Below are 20,754 nucleotides of genomic sequence, written 5' to 3'. Positions count from 1 at the left end.
TTCAGGCCAGTATGGACGTGGATGGGAAGCTGCGAGACTCAAAGCTGAAGACTGTGAGCGTTGGTGGTTTAGCAAGGCCTGATGGGAAAATTCAGCATGGCTTCCGTGGCTGTATACAGGTCAGTCCCTTCTGCAGATGCCACGCTGTAATCCAAAGTGTTTCAGTGAGCTACTCATTGAGAAAGCACTGGCAGTGTTTTACAGATCAAAACAGTAAAACACAGTTGCCTTTAATCTGTTTTGAACTCAGGCCTGTGCACAAATCATTCATCCAGAGGGACAGAGACTTTGTCCCTCTTTATACTAGATCACCTGACTGTTGACATAAAAAAAAAAAAAAATTCTCATTAAGGTCTGAGTTTGATAATGTAATTTTGTGGCTTTTTTTCTTGAAACAATTATCCCTATGCTATTATAGTCTTACTTTTTTTTCTTGAAATAGTATTATAAATTACATCTTTATTTTCTTTATTTTTTAATTAAACAAAATCGCTCATTTAAATCACTTTTCAATTAGACTTAAGTCTAATCTTTCTTTACTTTTCCTTTGAAATAAAAATCAATCTCTCTCACCGTCACTTTGATGAAAGTTGAATAATATCTTTGAATATCAAACATAAAGCTATAATTCATATCCTAAATGTGGCCTGCCACAGGCACCACACATACAATGCTTTCCAGATTTAAACATTTGATCCAAGGCATTTTGATAGTATCTTGTGAAATGTGACGTTTGTGGCATTCGATATACCCCTTTACTGATAGAATAAAAAACATATTTACTACATATTGTGATACTGTCAAAGCGCTCCCAATCTGGAGATAAGATAAACTTCAGTAAGACATTTTACAGTGCAGTGATGGGAGACTGTCCAACATGGATCTGATCATATATGGATGCTGTTTGTTTTTCTTTCTTTCCTCTTCAACCTTTGTGTTTCACCAAATAGCAATTTGTATCATGAGATAATTTCACTTTTTTTTTTACACTTATCAAGACGAACACCATCCTCAAGAACTCAGTCTTTTGCCATCTGGGTGTTTAGTGTTGTGTAACTGTTTTGTGTTTCCATGGATACGTATATATGTTTGTTTGTTTGCCTGTAGGGTCTGCGTGTGGGCGGAGCTCTGAGTCTATCTCAGGCGAGGAAGGTGAATGTGGAACCAGGCTGCAGCGTGCCTGACCCCTGCAGCTCCAACCCCTGTCCTGTCAGCAGCTACTGCAGCGACGACTGGGACAGCTACTCCTGCACCTGCCTCGCCGGTCAGTCTAAAACCCAAAACCGAGATCGTAATGTTTGCAGAGCTGGAAGGTTACTTCAAAAATCATTCAGTCATTGTCCTGTAAATCATTACGTAAACCTAGATAAAATGGTTTTATTAAAATGCTTAGTATTCCATTAAATATATGATAAAAAAAACATCAAGGCAAGAGTTACAAAATATTTAAAACTGATGTGTGAGGTCTATAAATAAATGATTACCACAGTTTACCGGCAGTTGCATGTTGTGAGAGCACACCAACTTATCTGTTTGTTTAATTTTTTTTTAATTTTTTTTTTTACAGGTTACCATGGCGCCAACTGCACTGATGTCTGCTCATTAAATCCCTGTGAGCATGAGTCGACCTGCACCAGGAAGCCGAGCTCCCCTCGTGGTTACACCTGCGACTGTCCCAGCAGTTATTTCGGCCACTACTGCGAGAAAAAGTACGGTTTTATTCCCCTTCATGTTAAACTGTGTGCTTTTGTGTTGTATGTTTTATTTTTCTGCAGATAAACTGATCGTGTGTTTTGTCTACAGGACTGACTTGCCGTGTCCGCGGGGATGGTGGGGTCACAAGACCTGCGGTCCCTGTAACTGTCAGACAGACAAGGGCTTCGACTCTGACTGCAACAAGACGAGTGGAGAGTGTCGGTGTAAGGTGAGTGTGTGCCGATCTGTCACAAACAGACGGTGCCGAGTGTCAGAAATGAAGCTGTGTCTATATTCCATATATTATACTAACAACATACTGTAGATACTACACAGTAATGGTCACAGTATACTGTGTTCGCTGTAAGTATACAAAAAAATCACTGAACAGTACTGTGTTCTTTTATTGTATTTAGTCTTTATTTAACCCTTTGAAACCTGAGGCGACATCACTTTTCTTGTGTTGCTTTCAGACCTTTTACAAGTATTAATCTTTTGAACCCTGAGCACACTGCTTTGATTTCTTTTGAAAACATGAGGAAAAGGCAAATAGCCACTTGGTCAGAAATTTTCCACAAATTGCAAGAAATCAGAAAATGTATTTCTAAAAAAGCTAGGGAAAATGTTTTAAGGAAAAAAAAGAGCTCGTGGAAGAAACTTTACAATTATGGTTAAGATTGTACTGGTTCTGTGAAAACTACTGAGAGCTCCATGATGGCTGCTTCCTGCATGAAGTTTAAGCTACTACATATGAAGACAGCTCCTAGAGGATTACTGGTATCCGTAAAGGTTGATTATGATATGGAGTTATTATATTTCTTCAGTTGACCATGTCTTTCACAATTAAACTTTACAACATCTACTAGATTTTGTTCTCTCAAATCCATATGCTCTATCTCATAATGTTAACAAAAGTGAAAAATAATAAAAGTATCTGCCCTGTGATTCAGTTCTACGGGAAAACTGAATAGGTTCTTCCGTGGCCAGTGCTATACACCAAGATTCATGAAAACTGAGCCAGTTATTTTCCATAATCCAGCTGATAAACTAATAAAATCAAAACATAACCTCCGGAGCAGAGGTAATAACATACAGTGCATGTTTATGATACATATTTAATTCTGCTCTCAAGTATAAAATGTAAATAATCAGTTCTCAATTCCCATCAAATTTTGTTCTCAGAATGAATAAACCACCAGTTTGACAGATTTTCCTTTGAGTGCGCAATTAAAAAAACATGATTTATGAAAATTTAAAAACTTTGAGAAATCTTATCAAAACAAGCAACATCAGTTTGACAGATATTCCCTGGCTTACCCTCACACACACACACACACACACACACACACACACACACACACACACACACACACACGATTAAGAAAAATGAATGAAAACAGAGATATCTGTTTCTGCAAGTTAACTCTTCATCTACTTTTCCTAGTTTCCGAGATGTAAATTCCTCTCTTCATTGCGTAAATATTATTTATCAGGTCAATCCTCTCCTCAGTCATTTGTTTATTCTATTTATTCAGTATTCAGTGTAATAGCAGCCATAATAGCTAGAAAAAAGAATATTTTGCACAACAGCAAAAGGTGTTACAGTTTTCATGTAATTCTCCAAGCTCATTTTAGATTTATGACAAACCAGTTTCCTTTGGTGTGTCTTGGCTTTGGTTTATCTTTGACTTTTGGGGCTCTTTGCAATTTTGAAACTATTCCAGACGCTTGATGTTTTTGACATCTTGTTTGCGTACCTATGAGTCTTTTACGTGTGGTCAAATTGCCCCGGCGTCAGTAGTTGACTGCCAGTGAATGACTTCAGATGAGTTACAATTGAGTCACAAAACTGTCACTATAACTAAGTTTAAATTTGTCTTTGTCTGAGCATAACTAAAATTAATTCATGTTGATGCATAATAGATAATCTCACAACTATTTTTTTAATTTATGGGCTATTTGCGATTTTGGGGGGTAATTCTCTCATATAAATAAATAAAAATAATTGAAACAATCAGAAACTGATATTTTCGTTCATTACCATGGCAAAGATTAAAGCTTTGAAGCATTCGGGTCAGCCCTATCTGTAAGCAACAGAATCTTACTTCCATTTTTGTACAAGTAATCTCAAAATGGTCCAATCAAAAACACACCTGTTCACAGTCTGTGTATTTTGGCGTCAAGACACATTTTCAGTCTGACCAAAAATTGTATGTAAATGACACGATCGTCTGGATGTTTTTAAATGAGCAGCTGCAGCCTGTCAAAGCTCTCAGGTTGAAATATGTGTGGATTTCTAAAAATGAAGGAGGCTGCTTTTGAAAAATTGATTTAAAAAAATGCTCATCAGCAACTTCCTCTCTTCAATCCCGTTTCCAGGACAACCACTACCGTCCTGAAGACAGCGACACCTGCCTGCTGTGCGACTGCTACCCGGTCGGCTCTTTCTCCAGAGCGTGTGACCGAGAGAGCGGCCAGTGTCAGTGTAAACCCGGAGTCATCGGACGCCAGTGTGACCGCTGCGACAACCCCTTTGCTGAGGTTTCACCTAACGGCTGTGAAGGTAGAATACATCACATTACTGTATCGCTCAATTTATAACCCTGGCTTCATTACAGCTACATTATATTTAATATTTTTTTCCATTTTTATCCTCCTCGTCTGTCTCCTCTCCTTCCTGCTTCTCCTCACTCAGTAATCTATGACAGCTGCCCTCAGGCCATCGAGGCTGGGATCTGGTGGCCCAGGACTAAGTTTGGTCTCCCTGCAGCAGTTCACTGTCCCAAGGGAACACTCGGTATGATGGCTTTTCAGGCAGCTCATCAAATTACCGTATAATAATGGCAATATATGAAACTTGCCTCGAGCTTCTTTCTCTCAGCTGCAGTCGATCCCTCATCTCTGAAATGATAACTCTCTCTCTCTCGCTCTCTCTCTCTCCTCCTTCTCAGGCACAGCGATCCGCCACTGTGATGAGCACAAGGGCTGGCTGCCTCCCAATCTCTTTAACTGTACCTCTGTTACCTTCAGCAAGCTGAAAGCTCTGGTGTGTAGCCTCTCCCTCTGTCAAATTTAAAATTAAACCTGCTATACCCACAATAACATCTTTGTTAGTGTGGTTGTGGAGGCAGAAAATGAACTGAACAATGCTCTAAAAAAATGTTTATTTGGCATGCTGAATGTCCTGCAGTCATCTTGTTTTTACAGTATTCTTCAGATGAGTCCGTCTGGTTACCTCCGCCAAGGAGGTTTTCAGTTTGGTTTGTCTTGTCAGTGGGATAACAGAAAAACTACAGGTCCGATTTTCATGAAACTTGGTGAAAGGATGCACATTGAACTATGGAGAAACACTTGATACCAAAGATAATTTTGTTCACATAAAATAACTATGCAGTGACCGACAAAAAATGAATTGCAGTATTCGAAATGTGCTGGTTGAATATTACATGCAGAAATGCAACAAATTCTAACAAACTAGTTTTAACAAGTGTGTTGGGTTTTTTTGTTTTTTTTTTAAAGCATTCATGATTTTTGTCAATATAATGCATTATCACTCTGCTGTGAAAATGGCATTACATTTAGTGACGAAGGTATTGTGACTTTTTTAAATTCAAAGTTTAAGATCTGAGATTTGAGTACAAAGACTTTAAGAATTGTCTTGTTCTTGACATTCAAAGCAATGACTTATTTCCACCTCTGCTGGTTTGTGTAGAAAGATTTTTTCTATAAGAACAATGTAATTTTACTTATATACACATTTCTTCCTCATGAAAACAGTTTTTCATAACAACTGTTATTACTCATGATGATGTTATTTCAGTCTAAGCATGTCATATTTATACATATGAACATGATAGAAAAGCTTTTTCTTGTTTTTAAAAAATGTATGTTAAGTTTGTGAAATTGAGGCTTCATTTAGGTACAAACAAATATTGACATAAATCTAACAGTCTTGGAAATAAATCCAGACATATATAGTGGTTGTTGATGCAGATTTGCATATCACAGAAAACTGAACTATTGGCCTTGGAGGATGTCTGCACTCTCGAGGGCCATTTTAGTTAAAAATATGTTTTGCTAATGAAGCATCAATAAATTACTAAATCTGTGTGTTTTCCTCTGCCTCCTCCAGTCTGAAAAGTTTTACCACAATGCATCTCTCCTGGACTCTGGACACGTTCAGCAGATGGCAGCCATGCTGGCCAACGCCACCTTGCACACAGAAAAATACTACGGCAGCGATGTGAAAGTAGCTTATCGGCTCACGCAGAGTCTGCTGCAGCACGAGAGCAACCAGCAGGGCTTCAACCTCACAGCCACACAGGACGTCCACTTCACTGAGGTGAACACCCACAGCTCTCCCGGAAACTTCACAACACAGCATGAAACTAAATCAAAACAAGAGATAGTTGCAGTTTTTGCAGTAAACAGAATTGGTGTGTAACAGGAAGTGTGGTGGCACTTCACAGCCTTTCATGCTGTATCTGCAGGGAATATATCACACTTCATTTCTCTCTCCGCTCTGGCATCCTGGCACACTGAACTCTTGCTGTTTTCTGACAGAATCTGGTCCGTGTGGGCAGCGCCATCCTGTCTCCAGACACACGCACACACTGGGAGCTGATCCAGCACTCTGAGGGCGGCACGGCAGCCCTACTGCGCCACTACGAGGAATACGCAAACACACTGGCACAGAACATGAGGAAGACCTATCTCAGCCCCTTCACCATCGTCACACCTCACATAGGTGAGCGTTTTATAGCAGGGAGCAAAACATGTGACGTTAAAGGCTGTAGAGCTTCTTTAGTGGGGAGCCATATGTTAATTAGTATTGGAGTGTTGTTTGAGATTTACAATACATATGTGTGTGCTTATGTTGATGTCAACTATTATATTTTAAAGACAAAAAGTCTGAATTCTCTGATTCCAGCTTCTTAAATGTGAATATATTCTGGTTTCTTTAGTCCTCTAAGACAGCAAACTGAATATCTTTGGGTTATGAGCCAAACAAGACGTGATAGAACTTTATCGTGGGCTTTGAGAAACGCTGATCGATATTTTTCACCTTTTACTGACCTTTTAGAGACCAAACAACTAATATTTAAATCCAGCAAATAATCGCCAGATTAATCGACAGTGACAACATCAGTGAAGACATAAAGGAACAGAAGACATAACAAATCCAAGCTCATAAAGCAAAAAAAATAAGAATAACAAATTAATGTATAAATTAAATCAAATATGAATTCTACCGAAGTGGAACAGCACAGTTTCGAGTTGAAAATATTAAGAATATTATTTCCCTATTTTGTATCCTTTTTTTTAACGCAAATTAAAAAATTTAGTTCACACTTCATAAAAATCCCCCTCACAGTTTTTAGTCCTTGCGTCAGAGAATAAAAAGAGGAACTGTCTGTTAATTCAGCAAATCTGGGTTTGTCTAACTTTTCCAAAAGCAGAGAATAATCCTTATGGTACAGATCTGTACAGTTGCCACATAAAGCCCAGTGTGTAGAGCTAAAGCAAACAGTCATTTTCATTATTGATTTATTATTGATTTTTAAATTTTTCTTATTTTTTTTGGACTCAATATATAAAAGTCTCCATTTTCAGCAGCAGAACTATCTGCTTGTGTGTCTTTCTCTGCAGTCATCTCTGTGGATCGTCTGAAGAAGATGAATTTTGCCGGGGCCAAACTCCCGCGGTACCAGTCCCTGAGGGGCCCTCGTCCTGCGGACCTGGAGACAGCCGTCACACTGCCCGATTCAGTCTTCCAGCCACCTGTGGAAACCAAGGGCCACAGACACCTGGATGTTTTCCCAGAGTCCACGCTGAAGAACCGCTCAGCTAACAGGAAGAGACGCCACCCTGAGGACAGCCAGCAGGACGCCATCGCCAGCGTGATCATCTTCCACAGCCTGGCCTCGCTGCTACCAGAGAGCTACGACCCCGACAAGAGAAGTCTGCGGTAGGAACAATAAACAACACTGTAACATCATGCACTGTGACCAGAAAAAAAGTCCTGAAAGATTTTCATCATGCAGCACAAGATATTTATTATCTTGGTGGATAATTTGTCTAAATCTTAAGACTTGTTTCCACAAGATTGAAAAAATTATGCACACAAGGTTAAAAACAAAAAACACCATTTGGGACTTCAGGGACTCCATAGAAAATCAAATACAATCATTTTTTTATTTAGATCTTTATATTGGAAAAATTCTTGCATTGATAATACAAAAATAGCTTTAAAATGATAAAACAGAGATGGGGGCATTATGTCACGTAGCAAAGTTGTGATTATACGGGGTGCATAAAAAGGTGGCCATCAGGACGAGGAAGAAGCCATCAGAAGAGTTTTAATTTGATTCACAGGATTTCCTTGAAAACTCTCTACAAGGTCCAAATGAAGAGATTTTTACTTATTCTCTTTAAAAATGTGAATGTTCACTTTGGTCACATTACATCCTGATTTTTTTTAACCCATTTAATTTTGAAGGTAGAGTTTTGTTTCAGTGAATGTCTTCTAATCAAAATAAATTGTCCTGTGAGGCTGAAAGTTGTAGTCATTGCATGGCTCATCTAGATTTTTTAGTTTTACATTAAGTTTTAAAGAGCGCATATGATATCCATAATATAATTTATTTTTAACGTAGAGAGTCACAGCATTAAAACTGTTGTTTCCTGAATTTATGCCTCCAATCACTGTTTTTTTTTCTTTTTTCTCGTTCACTTCAGGGTGCCAAAGCGTCCGGTCATTAACACGCCCGTGGTCAGTATCACAGTGCACGACAACGACGAGCTGCTGCAGCACACGCTGGACAAACCCATCACTGTGCAGTTCCGCCTGGTCACCACTGAGGAGCGCTCCAAACCCATCTGTGTCTTCTGGAACCACACCATACTGTGAGTACAACACACACACACACACACACACACACACACACACACACACACACACACACACACACACACACAGCGTTAATGATTAAACTAGCAGAGGTGGGAATAAGTCGCACATGTTTAAGTTACAAACAAGTCTTAAGTCTTAACCTTTGGTCCTAAGTTACTGTTGTGAGAATTAAGCGTGTCAAATCGGGTCTCTGCATTAAGTCCAGCAAGTCACAAGTCAAGTCATATGAAATTCTGATGATCTGGTGAAGCAGCCAGAATGCAAATAAGTTATGTGAAAAGACATATTTTTGTACCTTCCTTTTTAAGTTTGTAGTGACAGATAAGGTTGAATGTTGTGGTGGTTGAGCTGCAGACCTGGATACCACTGTTTTCTTCTTATTAGCTTCATCAACAACATAATAATTTAATTCAAATTGTATTATTTTGGGACTGGCCTCCATCAGCTGCCTTGTCAAAGCCTCTGCTGCTCTGCTGAGCCCTGGTAGGTTGCCAGGTTTGCTATTGCACAGGAAATCACCCAATTAACTATGTTTCAACCACAAAACGTAGCTTCTCAATATCTACAACAATGCAAGTATTTAATTTTAAAAAAGGTCAAGTCCTTTGAGCCATTTGCCTCAAGTCTAAGTCATGTCTTAAGTCATAAATACCAAGTCAAAGTCAAGTCGAGCCTTTAATCATGTTTCAAGTCCTGAAATTTGCAGCTTGAATCTGACTTGAGTCAAGTCATGTGACTCGAGTCCTCCACCTAAGGAAACTACAAAACTGACTCCAGCTGTGATATTCTAACATTGTCTTTGCGTTTCGGGTCAGTGCTGGGAATGGCGGCTGGTCAGCGAAGGGCTGCGAGGTGGTCTTCAGAAACAGCACCCACATCAGCTGTCAGTGTTATCACATGACCAGCTTCGCTGTACTCATGGACATCTCCAGGAGAGAGGTGAGCGACATTGAAGCATTTAAACTTCACAAAACCAACAATATCACATCTGTTCTCAAATAAACTTTTCTCTGCTCACCATGGCGTTTGCTTCAGAACGGAGAGATTCTGCCGATCAAAATTCTGACGTGGAGCACAGTGGGAGTGACGCTGAGCTTCCTCTTCCTCACCACGATCTTCCTCCTGTGCCTGAGAGCCATGTCGAGCAACAAGACGAGTATCATCAACAACGGCGGCGTCGCTCTCTTCCTCTCCGAGCTCATCTTCATCCTGGGCATCAACCAGGCAGACAACCCGGTAATCAGTTCAGTTTCCCATCTGTGTGACTTCATTAATAATGTTTCCTGTCATCTCTTCATGATTTAATCATCCCTCTTCTTCTCTCCGCAGTTTGTGTGCACAGTCATCGCCATCCTGCTGCACTTCTTCTATCTCTGCACGTTCTCCTGGCTCTTCCTGGAGGGGCTGCATGTCTACCGCATGATCAGTGAAGTGCGAGACATTAACTATGGACCCATGAGATTCTACTATCTGATTGGCTGGGGAGTGCCGGCCTTCATCACAGGTCTGAACCCTCATTATATCACCTAAAAGCACTAAAAATGCACCTGCTGTACAGAGAGAAGGCCCGCCTCGCAGTACCTTAAATCTCTAAAAGCAGCAGGCTACAACTTGATTTTCATCACTGTCCACCTCTTACAAAAATCAGCCTAGAGAGACATCAAATATATTAAAATGCAGAGAATGCTAGGTCCTTTTTGCCAACATTTTTATTTTATTAACTCAAAGCATTTTGCAAAAATTCTCTTAGAAATGCAGCTGCAGATATTGGACAAAAAAAACGAAAAAAGGAAAAAAAATCAAAAAAGAAAATAAATGTTGAGTAAATAATAACAGGAATTTATGATGGTACAGTTGCATTATGACACATTAACATTCACTTTTTTGTTTCATTTCGTTTCATGAAAGACATTCCTGAGTGGTTGGTTGGTTTTCTTAAACTTATGTTTTTTTTCTTTAAAAATGCCATTTTACATCATCCGACTACTTCAGATGAACATCCTCCTCAGGACAGAGAAAGGTTTACATATTTGCAGAGATGCTTTAAATACTGTAAATGTGCCTCAGCAGCGTTTGCTGATGTAACCGTCTGTCTCTCTGTGTCTGTCTGCAGGTCTGGCCGTGGGACTCGACCCTGAAGGTTACGGAAACCCAGACTTCTGTTGGCTGTCGATGTACGACACTCTGATCTGGAGTTTTGCTGGACCCATCGCCATGGTGGTGTCGGTGAGTTCCTGCAGATTCCTGAGATCAAGAAAGTTGTATTGTTATTTATGCACATGACAACAGCAGTTTGTATTTGTGTTGTTTAGCAATTTAGTGTCTAAAGCAGAGATACTCAACTTGCTTTGCCTGTGGGCCACTTTTGCAAAATGACAGGAGACCAGGAGCCAGCCCCATACACATTTCTATGATTTTAGATCATTTCTTGGATTTCAGGACATTCCCAGGATTTCAGACATATATAGGATTTTAGGACATATCTTGGATCTTAGGACCGTTCTCTGATTTTAGGACATTTCACGAATCTTAGGATGTTTCTAGGATTTGAGGACATTTCTAGGATTTTGGTACATTTCTAGGACTTTGGGACATTTCTGTGACATTTCTTGGATTTTAGGACAATGGGGGCTTAGATTGATGGGACTTTTTTTTTAATAAACATGCTCTGTTTTGATGTTTTATGCATTCTGGCACCTTATGTATACTGAAAGTAGAGAAACACTTACCAGTGTGAATCACTTTATATTTTTTTTAGAAAATGCTTTGGGGGGCACCCGGCACCCTTTCAGTGCCCAGATTTGGCCTGTGGGCCTGAAGCTGAGTATCAATGGTTTGAAGGCTCACTGGTGCCCATACAAAAAACATCATTTAACCATATAAACATGTAATAAACCTTTAAATGCAGGAAATAAATCCATGTAAGTTTGTTTACACTTCATTGGTGTATTTGAATCTTCACAGTCCAACATGCTGAACTGTGACGATCTCATCAGAGCGGCACTACAGATGTTGAAATAAACACACCCTTCACTGTTCAGCAGAATTTCTTTCAGTGACTGCGTGCATGCTTACTCGACAGTTACAATATCCTGACAGAGAGATTGATTTGTGTTTTGCTCTCACAAACTGTGCTGCCGTGTTTTGATTCGTGATGATTCTGTGTCCACAGATGAATGTCTTCCTGTACATCCTGTCGTCCAGAGCCTCCTGCTCACTGAGACATCACAGCATCGAGAAGAAAGGGCCTCGTGTGTGAGTGTCCCAAAGTTGTTGGGATTTTTTTCACGTAAAGTTTACATTCTCAAAGTCATTATTGTGAAATGCTTTTATTTGGGCTGCTTTGTCTATTCGTAAAAATTACCAGCCTGAAACTGCCAATTTTCCATTCAAAGCAGTAAAATGACCATTTAATGTATGGCAGTACTTGAATTCCCGTCAGCATTTAATACTAATTACAAACCATGCATCTGTTTTGAAAATGTTAGTGTCATAGGCACACAGTAACATGTTTACTACCTTTTGCCTTTTTTAAAAAATGTTTAACAACTCACAGCAACTACATGCATGTTTACATATAAAATGGCATTTCAGATTTACGACTTTGTTCGCTTCATGTTTGTGATCACAGCTCCTCATGAGACAATGTGCTACTCTGTTTCTAAATTTGCTGCCCTCCTGATGTTGGGTTCCGGTTGTTTACCATCAAACTCCATCTTCAGATTTATGAAAGCTTAGAAATTATCCTGACAGCTGCTCACTGTCTCCTCATGTGACTCTGCAGCTCAGGCCTGAAGACCGCAGGTGGCGTCCTCCTCCTGGTTTCAGTCACGTGTTTCCTTGCACTGCTTTCTGTCAACAGCGACATGATCATCTTCCACTACCTTTTTGCTGGGTTCAACTGTGTACAGGTGAGCCCTCCGTTTCCCTCTGAAACGGTTTGAATGGTTGATTTCTGTTTTTTTTTTTTTTACCTGACCCTCTTCTGTTCAACCACAGGGTCCCTTTGTGTTCTTCTTCCGCATTGTCTTCAATAAGGAGGCAAGGAATGCTATGAAGTACTGCTGCAGCCGCAAGCGTCCGGATCATATGATCAAATCCAAGGCCTCTGTGAGTCCGCTGCCACAAACACTGACATAATGCTCCATTCATTCAGATACTCTGAAAGATGTACAGCTCAGCATCAGTTACATGTTGGTAGCCAAAATTGTTACTATGGCATATGTTTTCAAAAATGTGAAACAAACAAATGTCAAGTTTATAGAAATGTGTGGAGATATAATTTCCACCTTCAAGGATAAGGCTGTAGATATTCTATATTTTTCTAATTGTTAACGAATCCCAAAATCAACAATGAAGCAGTCTCTCTCTCCCTTTGTGTAGCCAAAGCCTGAAATATGTTATTTCGCTGTGCCACAGAGCTCTACTGTAGTACAAAAACTATAACAAAACACATCAATGAGTCACTCTGTTCCACTGGATGACATGTTGGAAATAATTACTAATGCATTAATTTGCTGCTCAAAATAGTCCCCAACAAAACGCTCCACTTACTCTGTTTGAGGAACATTTGCTAATAAAATGTGAATATCCAGCTAATTTGGGAAATAACTGAGCCTTTAAAAAAGACATTTAAAAAGTTTATATTTGTGGTCTGTTTTTAACAAATTATGATATGGATACATTATATTTCTTTAGTTTTAGTTGAAATAAAGACTGCAAATGGAGGGCTTGCAATTGAGCCCAAAGAAGTCGATCAGATGTCTGTGCTCTGATTAGCGACTCAAAACCTGGCACTTTTTAAATTTTTGATCTGGTTTTGTTTAGGGGAATTTAAACCATCAGAATAGATTGTTAAAAACTAGTGATTAAATTTGATAATTAGGTGTTTGTTTGCTAAAAAAAAAAAATACAGCTTTTCTATGTTTTCTTTAGGCTGAGTGGTTGGTTTTGGTGTTTACATGGGATTTGTTTACAAAACAAAAAATATGGAATAAGACCAATCATTTCCTTTAAAGGAATACTTGCCCACAAAATGATCATGTGTATGTCACTTACTCACTGCATTTTACCTTTAATTTCTGAAGAAAACTTTTTTTTTGTGCATTTTTCCACAGTAGCCAAAGAACTCCAAAAACAACTTAAAAACATCAATTTACAAACTCTCACACAACTCATGCAGCTTAATCCAAGTCTGATTTATTTAGTTTAAGCTCAGTTCTTCTCAACCACATGCATTTTTGCTAAATGCTTAATATTTAAAACACACACATTCCATATAAACAGTCTCAGCTGGAGATCAATAGTGCGCCTCTACAACTTTTGGGACGCACAGACTTGCCCAGGTTTAAGTGAAAATGCATGTGTTTGGAACATACTGAGTATATATCACTGCATAACCACTATATAACTGGATAAATGAGACTTGGATTATACAGCATGAGTTGTGTGATGGTTTTTAAACGGATGATTTAATACAGTTTTGCTGTTGTAAAACGTAGTCCCTTTTTACTCCAACTCGTGTAGACTGTTCTGGATTCTGTGTTCACCCCGAGGGCGCTCGTTTGTTAATGAGATATTAATTTAAACATTATACTCAAAGTGTATATTTTAACAGCAGCTCAACTGCACAAGATCACAGGAACAGCCTTATCCTTATTGTTTGATTATTGAAGTACTCCTTATCCTTTCGTCTCCGTATTTTCAGGGCTACAAATGCAACACAAATTACATGGACGGCAGGTTGTACCACCTTCCCTTTGGAGATTCCAGTGTGTCTCTGAACGGCACTATGCAGAGCGGCAAGAGCCAGCAGAGCTACGTCCCGTTTGTCCTCAGGTAAGAAAACAATACAAATATTAATATGCAGGATTAACCGACAGAGCGTCAGGAAGCGGCTGTACACTGACCTCGTTTATCTTTTCAGGGACGATGGGCTGAGCAACAGTCAGGCGCACATCGCTCTGAACGACCATGCATCGCTCTTTCATGAAACTAAAGAACATCTGGATGGTATTGCTCTTTTTCAGTATCTCTTATTAGTTAACCGGCGGTGATCAGTCGGACTAAATTAACTTCTTATCTGCGTCTGTATGCAGATCGTGACAGCGACTCAGACAGCGACCTGTCTTTAGAGGACGACCAGAGCGGCTCCTACGCCTCCACACACTCCTCTGACAGTGAGGATGAGGAGGGTCCACTCCCCCCAGAGGAATGCTGGGAAAACCTGGCATCTAATGGGGCTAAAAGACCACAACCACATGGTACAGACGCTCATCTGAACAGTCACACTCTGTGCCTCTGTCAACACTTTCTGCTCGTCTGAAGGGTTTTCTAAAATCCTCAAAGACTTTTCAAACCACTTTGATGAAAAAACACTTGCGACACTTTTTCAAACCAAGATCAGAGATAGCAGTAGTGATATACACCCTAGCTCAAATATAATTTTTAAATCTTATTATAAGCCTTATTGTTATGTATTGATGTTTTTCTCCAATATTGAGTATTTTTATACAAAATCATGTGTATTGTGTTGCTTTTGTTACACAAAACAAGCAAAGATGTATGTCATTTCCGGCTTCCTGGATAGGAAATACTTTTTTTATTCATTTTATTATAAAACAGAATATTTTGGTGATCCAGACAGTTTGAAGTCCTTCATTGTCAGAACAGCAGTAAGTATTGTTAAACCACAGTTTTTTTAAAGATCAGTGGGCACTGGACAATTCAACACTTGCTGAGACTCAAGATCCGCAAACTTTGAAAATTTAAATTAATGACTAAATATACATTCACATTGATATTCCACTTTCATTCTAAATATGAGAATATTCCTTATTTAATATGGGTCATGTAAACAACATATTACATTTGGATATTCTGTATCACGACTTTTTTGAGAATGTAGCATTTTCAGATTAAGATGTGTGGTATATGCAGGGTTTTAGGACTACAAGTTAACAAGTTGACAGTGCTGTATGTTTTTTACACCACATGTGCATTGACACACTAGTCTTGAATGAAGCCATCTGATCCATCTCTTTAGGTCCATCCCATATAAAACAGTTTGTGTTTAGTACTTCATTATAAGTGAATTAAATTCACTTCATTAAATTTCATTGTTTCTTTATTTCTGTTTTTCAGACAACAGTTTGAGTAAGATGTACTGGCCTGGAGATTACGCAGCGGCAATGGGTGACAGCGAGCTCACAGGTACAGACAGAATAAAGCTGGACACTGTGGCCAATCCAGAGCCAAGCGTCAGCCGGGACACCCGGACAATATCGGACGACCGAATGCAGGACAGCACAACAATGCTGCTGCCCAGTCTGCCAAACCTCTACGCCCACCCTCACAAAGGTAAAGTTCACCTAGTGCAAACACCTGTACAAGTTGAGAAATTTTTATATGTCATTGTTTTCAGTGCAATCAAAGTTTTTTTTTTAAATTAAACTTCTTCATGTTTTACCAAGACAATGACACATATGAAACTACAAAAAAAACCACTATAAAATTCAGTTTTAAGCATAATATTCTCAGAACGTGTATCGTTATGTCACCAGATCTTGTTTTTATCCTCTGCAGGGATCCTAAAAAAGAAGCAGCTTTCTCCTATTGTAGAGAGGAATGGTCTCAACCGCATCCACAACGAACTCTGTGAAAACGCCCCCGGCTCGGCGTCTCCGCTGGGCTCCTCCTCCAGTGACGGTCGAGCCGGACCAGCTAAACCCAGTGTGCCAGATCAGCTGAACGGTGTCGCCATGAGCATCAAGGCAGGCACAGTGGACGGTGACTCGTCGGGATCAGAGTGAGTATTTACACAAGCACAGACCTTTTGAGCAGGAGAAAGCTAAAGATGCAATATCAGATACTAAAAAAAAGGAAATGAGTCATTTTCTACCTGTAAACGTGTCCAGTGTTGTGTCACTGTGTGTCACTGAAGTCATTCACTGTTTCGTTCTATGTCTGCGTCAGACTACGATCTGTGCCGTCGACCTCAGTGATTGTTTTCATTGCTCAAAGTTTGTCTCATTTCCACCTAATTACCTTAAATGTTAATGTTAAACCAAATGAAGACAGCACCTCCTGCTTGATCGCCCAAAGTGTGAAAGTCAGTGTGGAGGGATCCTAAACTATTCTAATGACAGTTTGACCCTAACCCTAACCCCTGCACCCAAAACAATAACTCAAGAAAAGTTCTGAATGTCAAAGGGACATGAAGGGTTATTTTTTAAGAGTAAAACATGCAATATTGATTACAAGAACAGCTGTTATATCCATCCATCTAAATCTGATCCGTTTTATACTCACTGCTCATGAGGCACAAAGATGTTTCAGCTCCAGCTTTTTATCATCATTTCAAGGCTGTTGAGTAATTGATGCATATCAAATTGCCCTTGTTCGGAGTAAAATAAAGAACAAATTAGCACTGAATGAACTTAAAACTGCAGATGCATGTCCAATATGAAGCACTATGAAATTTAAGCTTAGATACTATATTAACTAATGCAGAGAGTATAAAGTGGGCACAGACTTCCTGAAGACACAGGGTGCTTTTCACTATGCTAACGTATGCTTCCTCATGTCTTCTCTCCTCCTGTGACCCTGAAATCGTTCCACCTCTGTCATCATAGAGGACATGTGGCAAAATGACAAATGATGCTTAAGACTGACAATGTACAACGCTGTCAGGGAAAGTTTTCCTTTAGGGCTTCCTGCCAGAAAAGCATTGCTTGGTTATCAGAAAACTTAAGTATTTTTTTAACCTGGTCCCTATTTTCTGGTGATTTTGTGCGTAGTGAATAGGGAATTTTTAAAATTGGTCTCAGTTGTGTTCTAAGAATGAGTCTCATTCAGAAATCTCACAAGGGATAATTGAGTGCTAGAAAAACAATGCTGGAAACATTAGTTGAAAGGAGTGCCGGGAAGCATTTGGTGTGTTGGAGTACAGAAGGTGTAGCTTAGTGTTATCCAAATTATGAAAAAAAAAGAATGTCACAGTATAGTATCTAAAAAAGTCATGAAAAATGTCATAGTATGTTGTCAAAATGCCATAAAAAAGTCAGATTATTATGTTGTCAAAACATGAAAAAATGTTGTAGTATAGTGTTTAAAAAAAAATGGTAAAAAATGGCATAGAATGATATCTCCTTAAAACATAAAGAAATGTCATAGTATAGTATGTCATTAAAACTTTATAAAAAACCTTACAGTACAGTATTTCATCAGAACATCATAAAAACAACTTTGGTATACATAGTGTGTCGTCAAAACATTAAAAATGTTATAGTATAGTATGTCAATTATGACATCATAACAAATGTCATGGTACAGTATGTTGTCAAATCATTATAAAAGGGTGTTATTACAGTATGATGCAAAACATCATTACAAAAAATAAGATCATAGTACAGTATGTCAAGATGTCATAAAAAATCTCATAGTATAGTATGTCGTCAAAACGTCATAAAATATGAGAAATTATAGTTTGTCTTCAAAACATGGTATAGTAAAGTATGTCATCAAAACATCATACACAATAGTATAATAAAGTACGTCATCAAAATGTCAAGAAAAAAGTTATAACATAGTATGTCATAGTATAGATTGACATTAAAACTTAATTAAAAACGGTGCGTTATGTTGTTAAAATATGATTTAAAAAATTACCATATAATATGGCCTAGAAACTTCATTAAAAGTGGTATAGTATAGTATAGTATGTTGTTAAAAAGTAATAAAAAATATCATAGAATAGTATGCCCTCAAAACATACCTTGTTTATTAAGGCATCAAAACGATGAAAAAAAAATGTCGTAGGATAGTACGTTGTCAAAACGTCATGAAAAATGTCAGAATAGCATATCGTCAAAAAGTCATTAGAAATGGCAAAGCACAGATTGTCTGCCTCTACAGGTTCTTGTCTAGTTAAGACATAAATGTGCATTTATGTATTTACATGCGTGTTAAAGGCATATATATATATTTACACACATACACTATTTTAAAGGCACATATATGCTCACTTCAAATACAGCAGGTCGTTTTTACAATAAAAATATTATCTGTAGTTTACTAATCAACCTTTTTTGCCCCTTCTCTCTTTCCAAAAATCATAGATTTTTATTCTTTAATTTTATCCCATGAAGCTCTGATCCTCATTCAAAACAATCAGGATCACTGTCTTCAGATTGGTGCATCATTTTAGCATCTCTCACCCCTCAGTGTGCATGTGTGACACATGAAGGTGTGTCCCATTGCCTCACATGTATTTTTTTTTTCTTTTTGTGCTCTTTCTTGTGTTGTGCTGCATTCATCTCCCTCCATACTGAATCCAACCTCCTCCTCCTCCATGTCATTGTCCTCCTCCTCCTCCACCATGTACCACCCTGTTTTCCCAGCAGCCACTGCAACACCTCCATGTGACTGCGCTGACGGAGGGGTGTGTCTTTGCAGGTCATAGAGCCTCCTTCCTCAACACTGACTGCAAACAGGGAGCACCGGACTTCTCCTTAAAATACAAATGTGGAAAAAAAGAAGGAATTAGCCCTCGTCATCATGATTCTCTGAAGGAGTGTGTTCTTGTATGTGTGTAATGCACTGAGTGTGTGTGTGTGTGTGTGTGTGTGTGTGTGTGTGTGTGTGTGTGTGTGTGTGTGTGTGTGTGTGTGTGTGTGTGTGTGTGTGTGTGTGAGTGTGAGAGAGAGTGTTTGAGTGAGTGAGTGAGTGAGTGAGTGAGAGAGAGTTAATACATGTGTGCCAAACCTCAGGTGTCACTGCACTGGCCCAGGCTCATGCACACTGACAGATTGAGTCTCACTCTCCCTTTAAAGAAATCATTTTGTTTACATACTTGAAGCAATGCACTTTTTTTAATTTACTGCCCACATTTGTTGGCAGATTCTTTTATTTTATTTTTTTGTCCTAGGATATATTTTGCTTTGAAGACTGTAGAACATTAAGGAGGTCATGTTTGTTTTGGGTGGTTCATTTGATCATAGACTTGCAAACATTCAGGGAAATTCCTTTTTTATGCATTGACTACTTTGTGACATCTTCCTGGTTTGCTTGCTTATGTTAATGTTGGTCTTTGTGCCAGTCTGAGTTTGTTTAAGAGGCCAGACTCAGGATTTTGAGTTACTTTACACACCTGAAATGTCCAAGAGGCACAGAGCAGTCGAGTGCTAGCTCTTCATGGATTTCTGAACTTGAATACGAGTAGGAAAGAATCGCTGCCTGATAATGCTCCATATAAGCTATTACTCATCAATGAAAGATGTTTCCAGAGGCAACATGGACTGATGGCCTTCTCAGCCTCAGAGGGAGAAAACCTGCATGTGCAGACCTACAAAGGACTCCAATGAGTTTTATACATCTTTTTTTTTTTTTTTGTAAATCACAGAGCACATTTTTTATGGACATCAAAAGCGCTCTTGTTTTTCATTGTTTTATCTGGAGGGATGAACGCATTCATTCGAGGTCAGTAACTAAACAGCTGTATTTTATAGATTAGCTACGGAGCTTTTGTTAATTGTAAAATAATGCAAAATTGTGCTGTAATACTATTTGAGCTGTAATCCATTTTTACTGTACAGAGTGGCCTGTAAATGAATCGGGGACAAATCTTTTAAATGTAAATGTAAGTAAATATGTAAAACATCCGTCACACACTCAGAACTGTTTTTAGGAGTCACTCTTGATTCTTTGAAGGAAATATCTTTTATGTTAGTAACTACTTTAAGTCAAATTGATGTGATATTTGTGGATGCCATTTTTCCAACAGTGTGATTTCAATGTATAGATTTCATGCCATAAGAATCAACACTACCAGTTCAATCATATCAACTCTGGTATCCCAATAGAGAATTGTCTGGTTTACTCTGCCACTTCATGTTTATACTGATTAAACTATTTTCTACCATTTCCATCATACCTCATATTTTTGAAGTGCAAAGTCAACTACCTTTTTGCAGGATAATGAAAAAAAATGCATTGAAAAAACAAATTCATTGTTTATTATGTCATCCAAAAAAGCATAAAAAAGTCATAGTATGTCGAAGAAAAATGTCCAAACAACATCTGAAAACCACATATTATAGCATGTCCAGACACGTCATGGTATTGTGTCTCGAGAAAAACGGTTAAAA

The 20,754-nt window shown here is 38.7% G+C and overlaps 1 protein-coding gene across 4 annotated transcripts in view; it reads left to right on the top strand.

Moving 5' to 3' along the window:
* Positions 1-20,532, top strand: part of celsr2 (cadherin, EGF LAG seven-pass G-type receptor 2) — a 94,264-nt gene extending 73,732 nt beyond the window's left edge. Inside the window, exons 11-34 of one of the 4 annotated variants that reach the window (XM_088087985.1) lie at positions 6-119; positions 1,108-1,264; positions 1,568-1,709; positions 1,804-1,924; positions 4,075-4,258; positions 4,391-4,492; positions 4,647-4,741; positions 5,828-6,037; positions 6,259-6,442; positions 7,345-7,663; positions 8,434-8,601; positions 9,424-9,547; positions 9,644-9,844; positions 9,938-10,112; positions 10,722-10,834; positions 11,781-11,863; positions 12,393-12,519; positions 12,608-12,718; positions 14,316-14,446; positions 14,535-14,620; positions 14,707-14,871; positions 15,752-15,967; positions 16,193-16,415; positions 19,064-20,532. In XM_088087985.1, the coding sequence (XP_087944111.1) occupies positions 6-119; positions 1,108-1,264; positions 1,568-1,709; positions 1,804-1,924; positions 4,075-4,258; positions 4,391-4,492; positions 4,647-4,741; positions 5,828-6,037; positions 6,259-6,442; positions 7,345-7,663; positions 8,434-8,601; positions 9,424-9,547; positions 9,644-9,844; positions 9,938-10,112; positions 10,722-10,834; positions 11,781-11,863; positions 12,393-12,519; positions 12,608-12,718; positions 14,316-14,446; positions 14,535-14,620; positions 14,707-14,871; positions 15,752-15,967; positions 16,193-16,415; positions 19,064-19,070 (3,558 nt within the window). In that variant the 3' untranslated portion in view covers positions 19,071-20,532. Of the gene's footprint in view, positions 1-5; positions 120-1,107; positions 1,265-1,567; positions 1,710-1,803; positions 1,925-4,074; positions 4,259-4,390; positions 4,493-4,646; positions 4,742-5,827; positions 6,038-6,258; positions 6,443-7,344; positions 7,664-8,433; positions 8,602-9,423; positions 9,548-9,643; positions 9,845-9,937; positions 10,113-10,721; positions 10,835-11,780; positions 11,864-12,392; positions 12,520-12,607; positions 12,719-14,315; positions 14,447-14,534; positions 14,621-14,706; positions 14,872-15,751; positions 15,968-16,192; positions 16,416-18,726; positions 18,986-19,008 lie in introns of those variants that run through there. The other 3 variants (XM_042510454.2, XM_088087979.1, XM_088087978.1) reach the window with 3 other exon arrangements.
* The last annotated feature ends 222 nt before the right edge of the window (positions 20,533-20,754 follow it).

This window comes from Plectropomus leopardus, chromosome 2 (assembly GCF_026936395.1).
Source record: "Plectropomus leopardus strain MGB_pleo_1.0 chromosome 2, ASM2693639v1, whole genome shotgun sequence".
Taxonomy (NCBI): domain Eukaryota; kingdom Metazoa; phylum Chordata; class Actinopteri; order Perciformes; family Serranidae; genus Plectropomus; species Plectropomus leopardus.
Note: the sequence above shows the minus strand (reverse complement) of the source record. Positions and strands in the feature narration are given on the sequence as shown.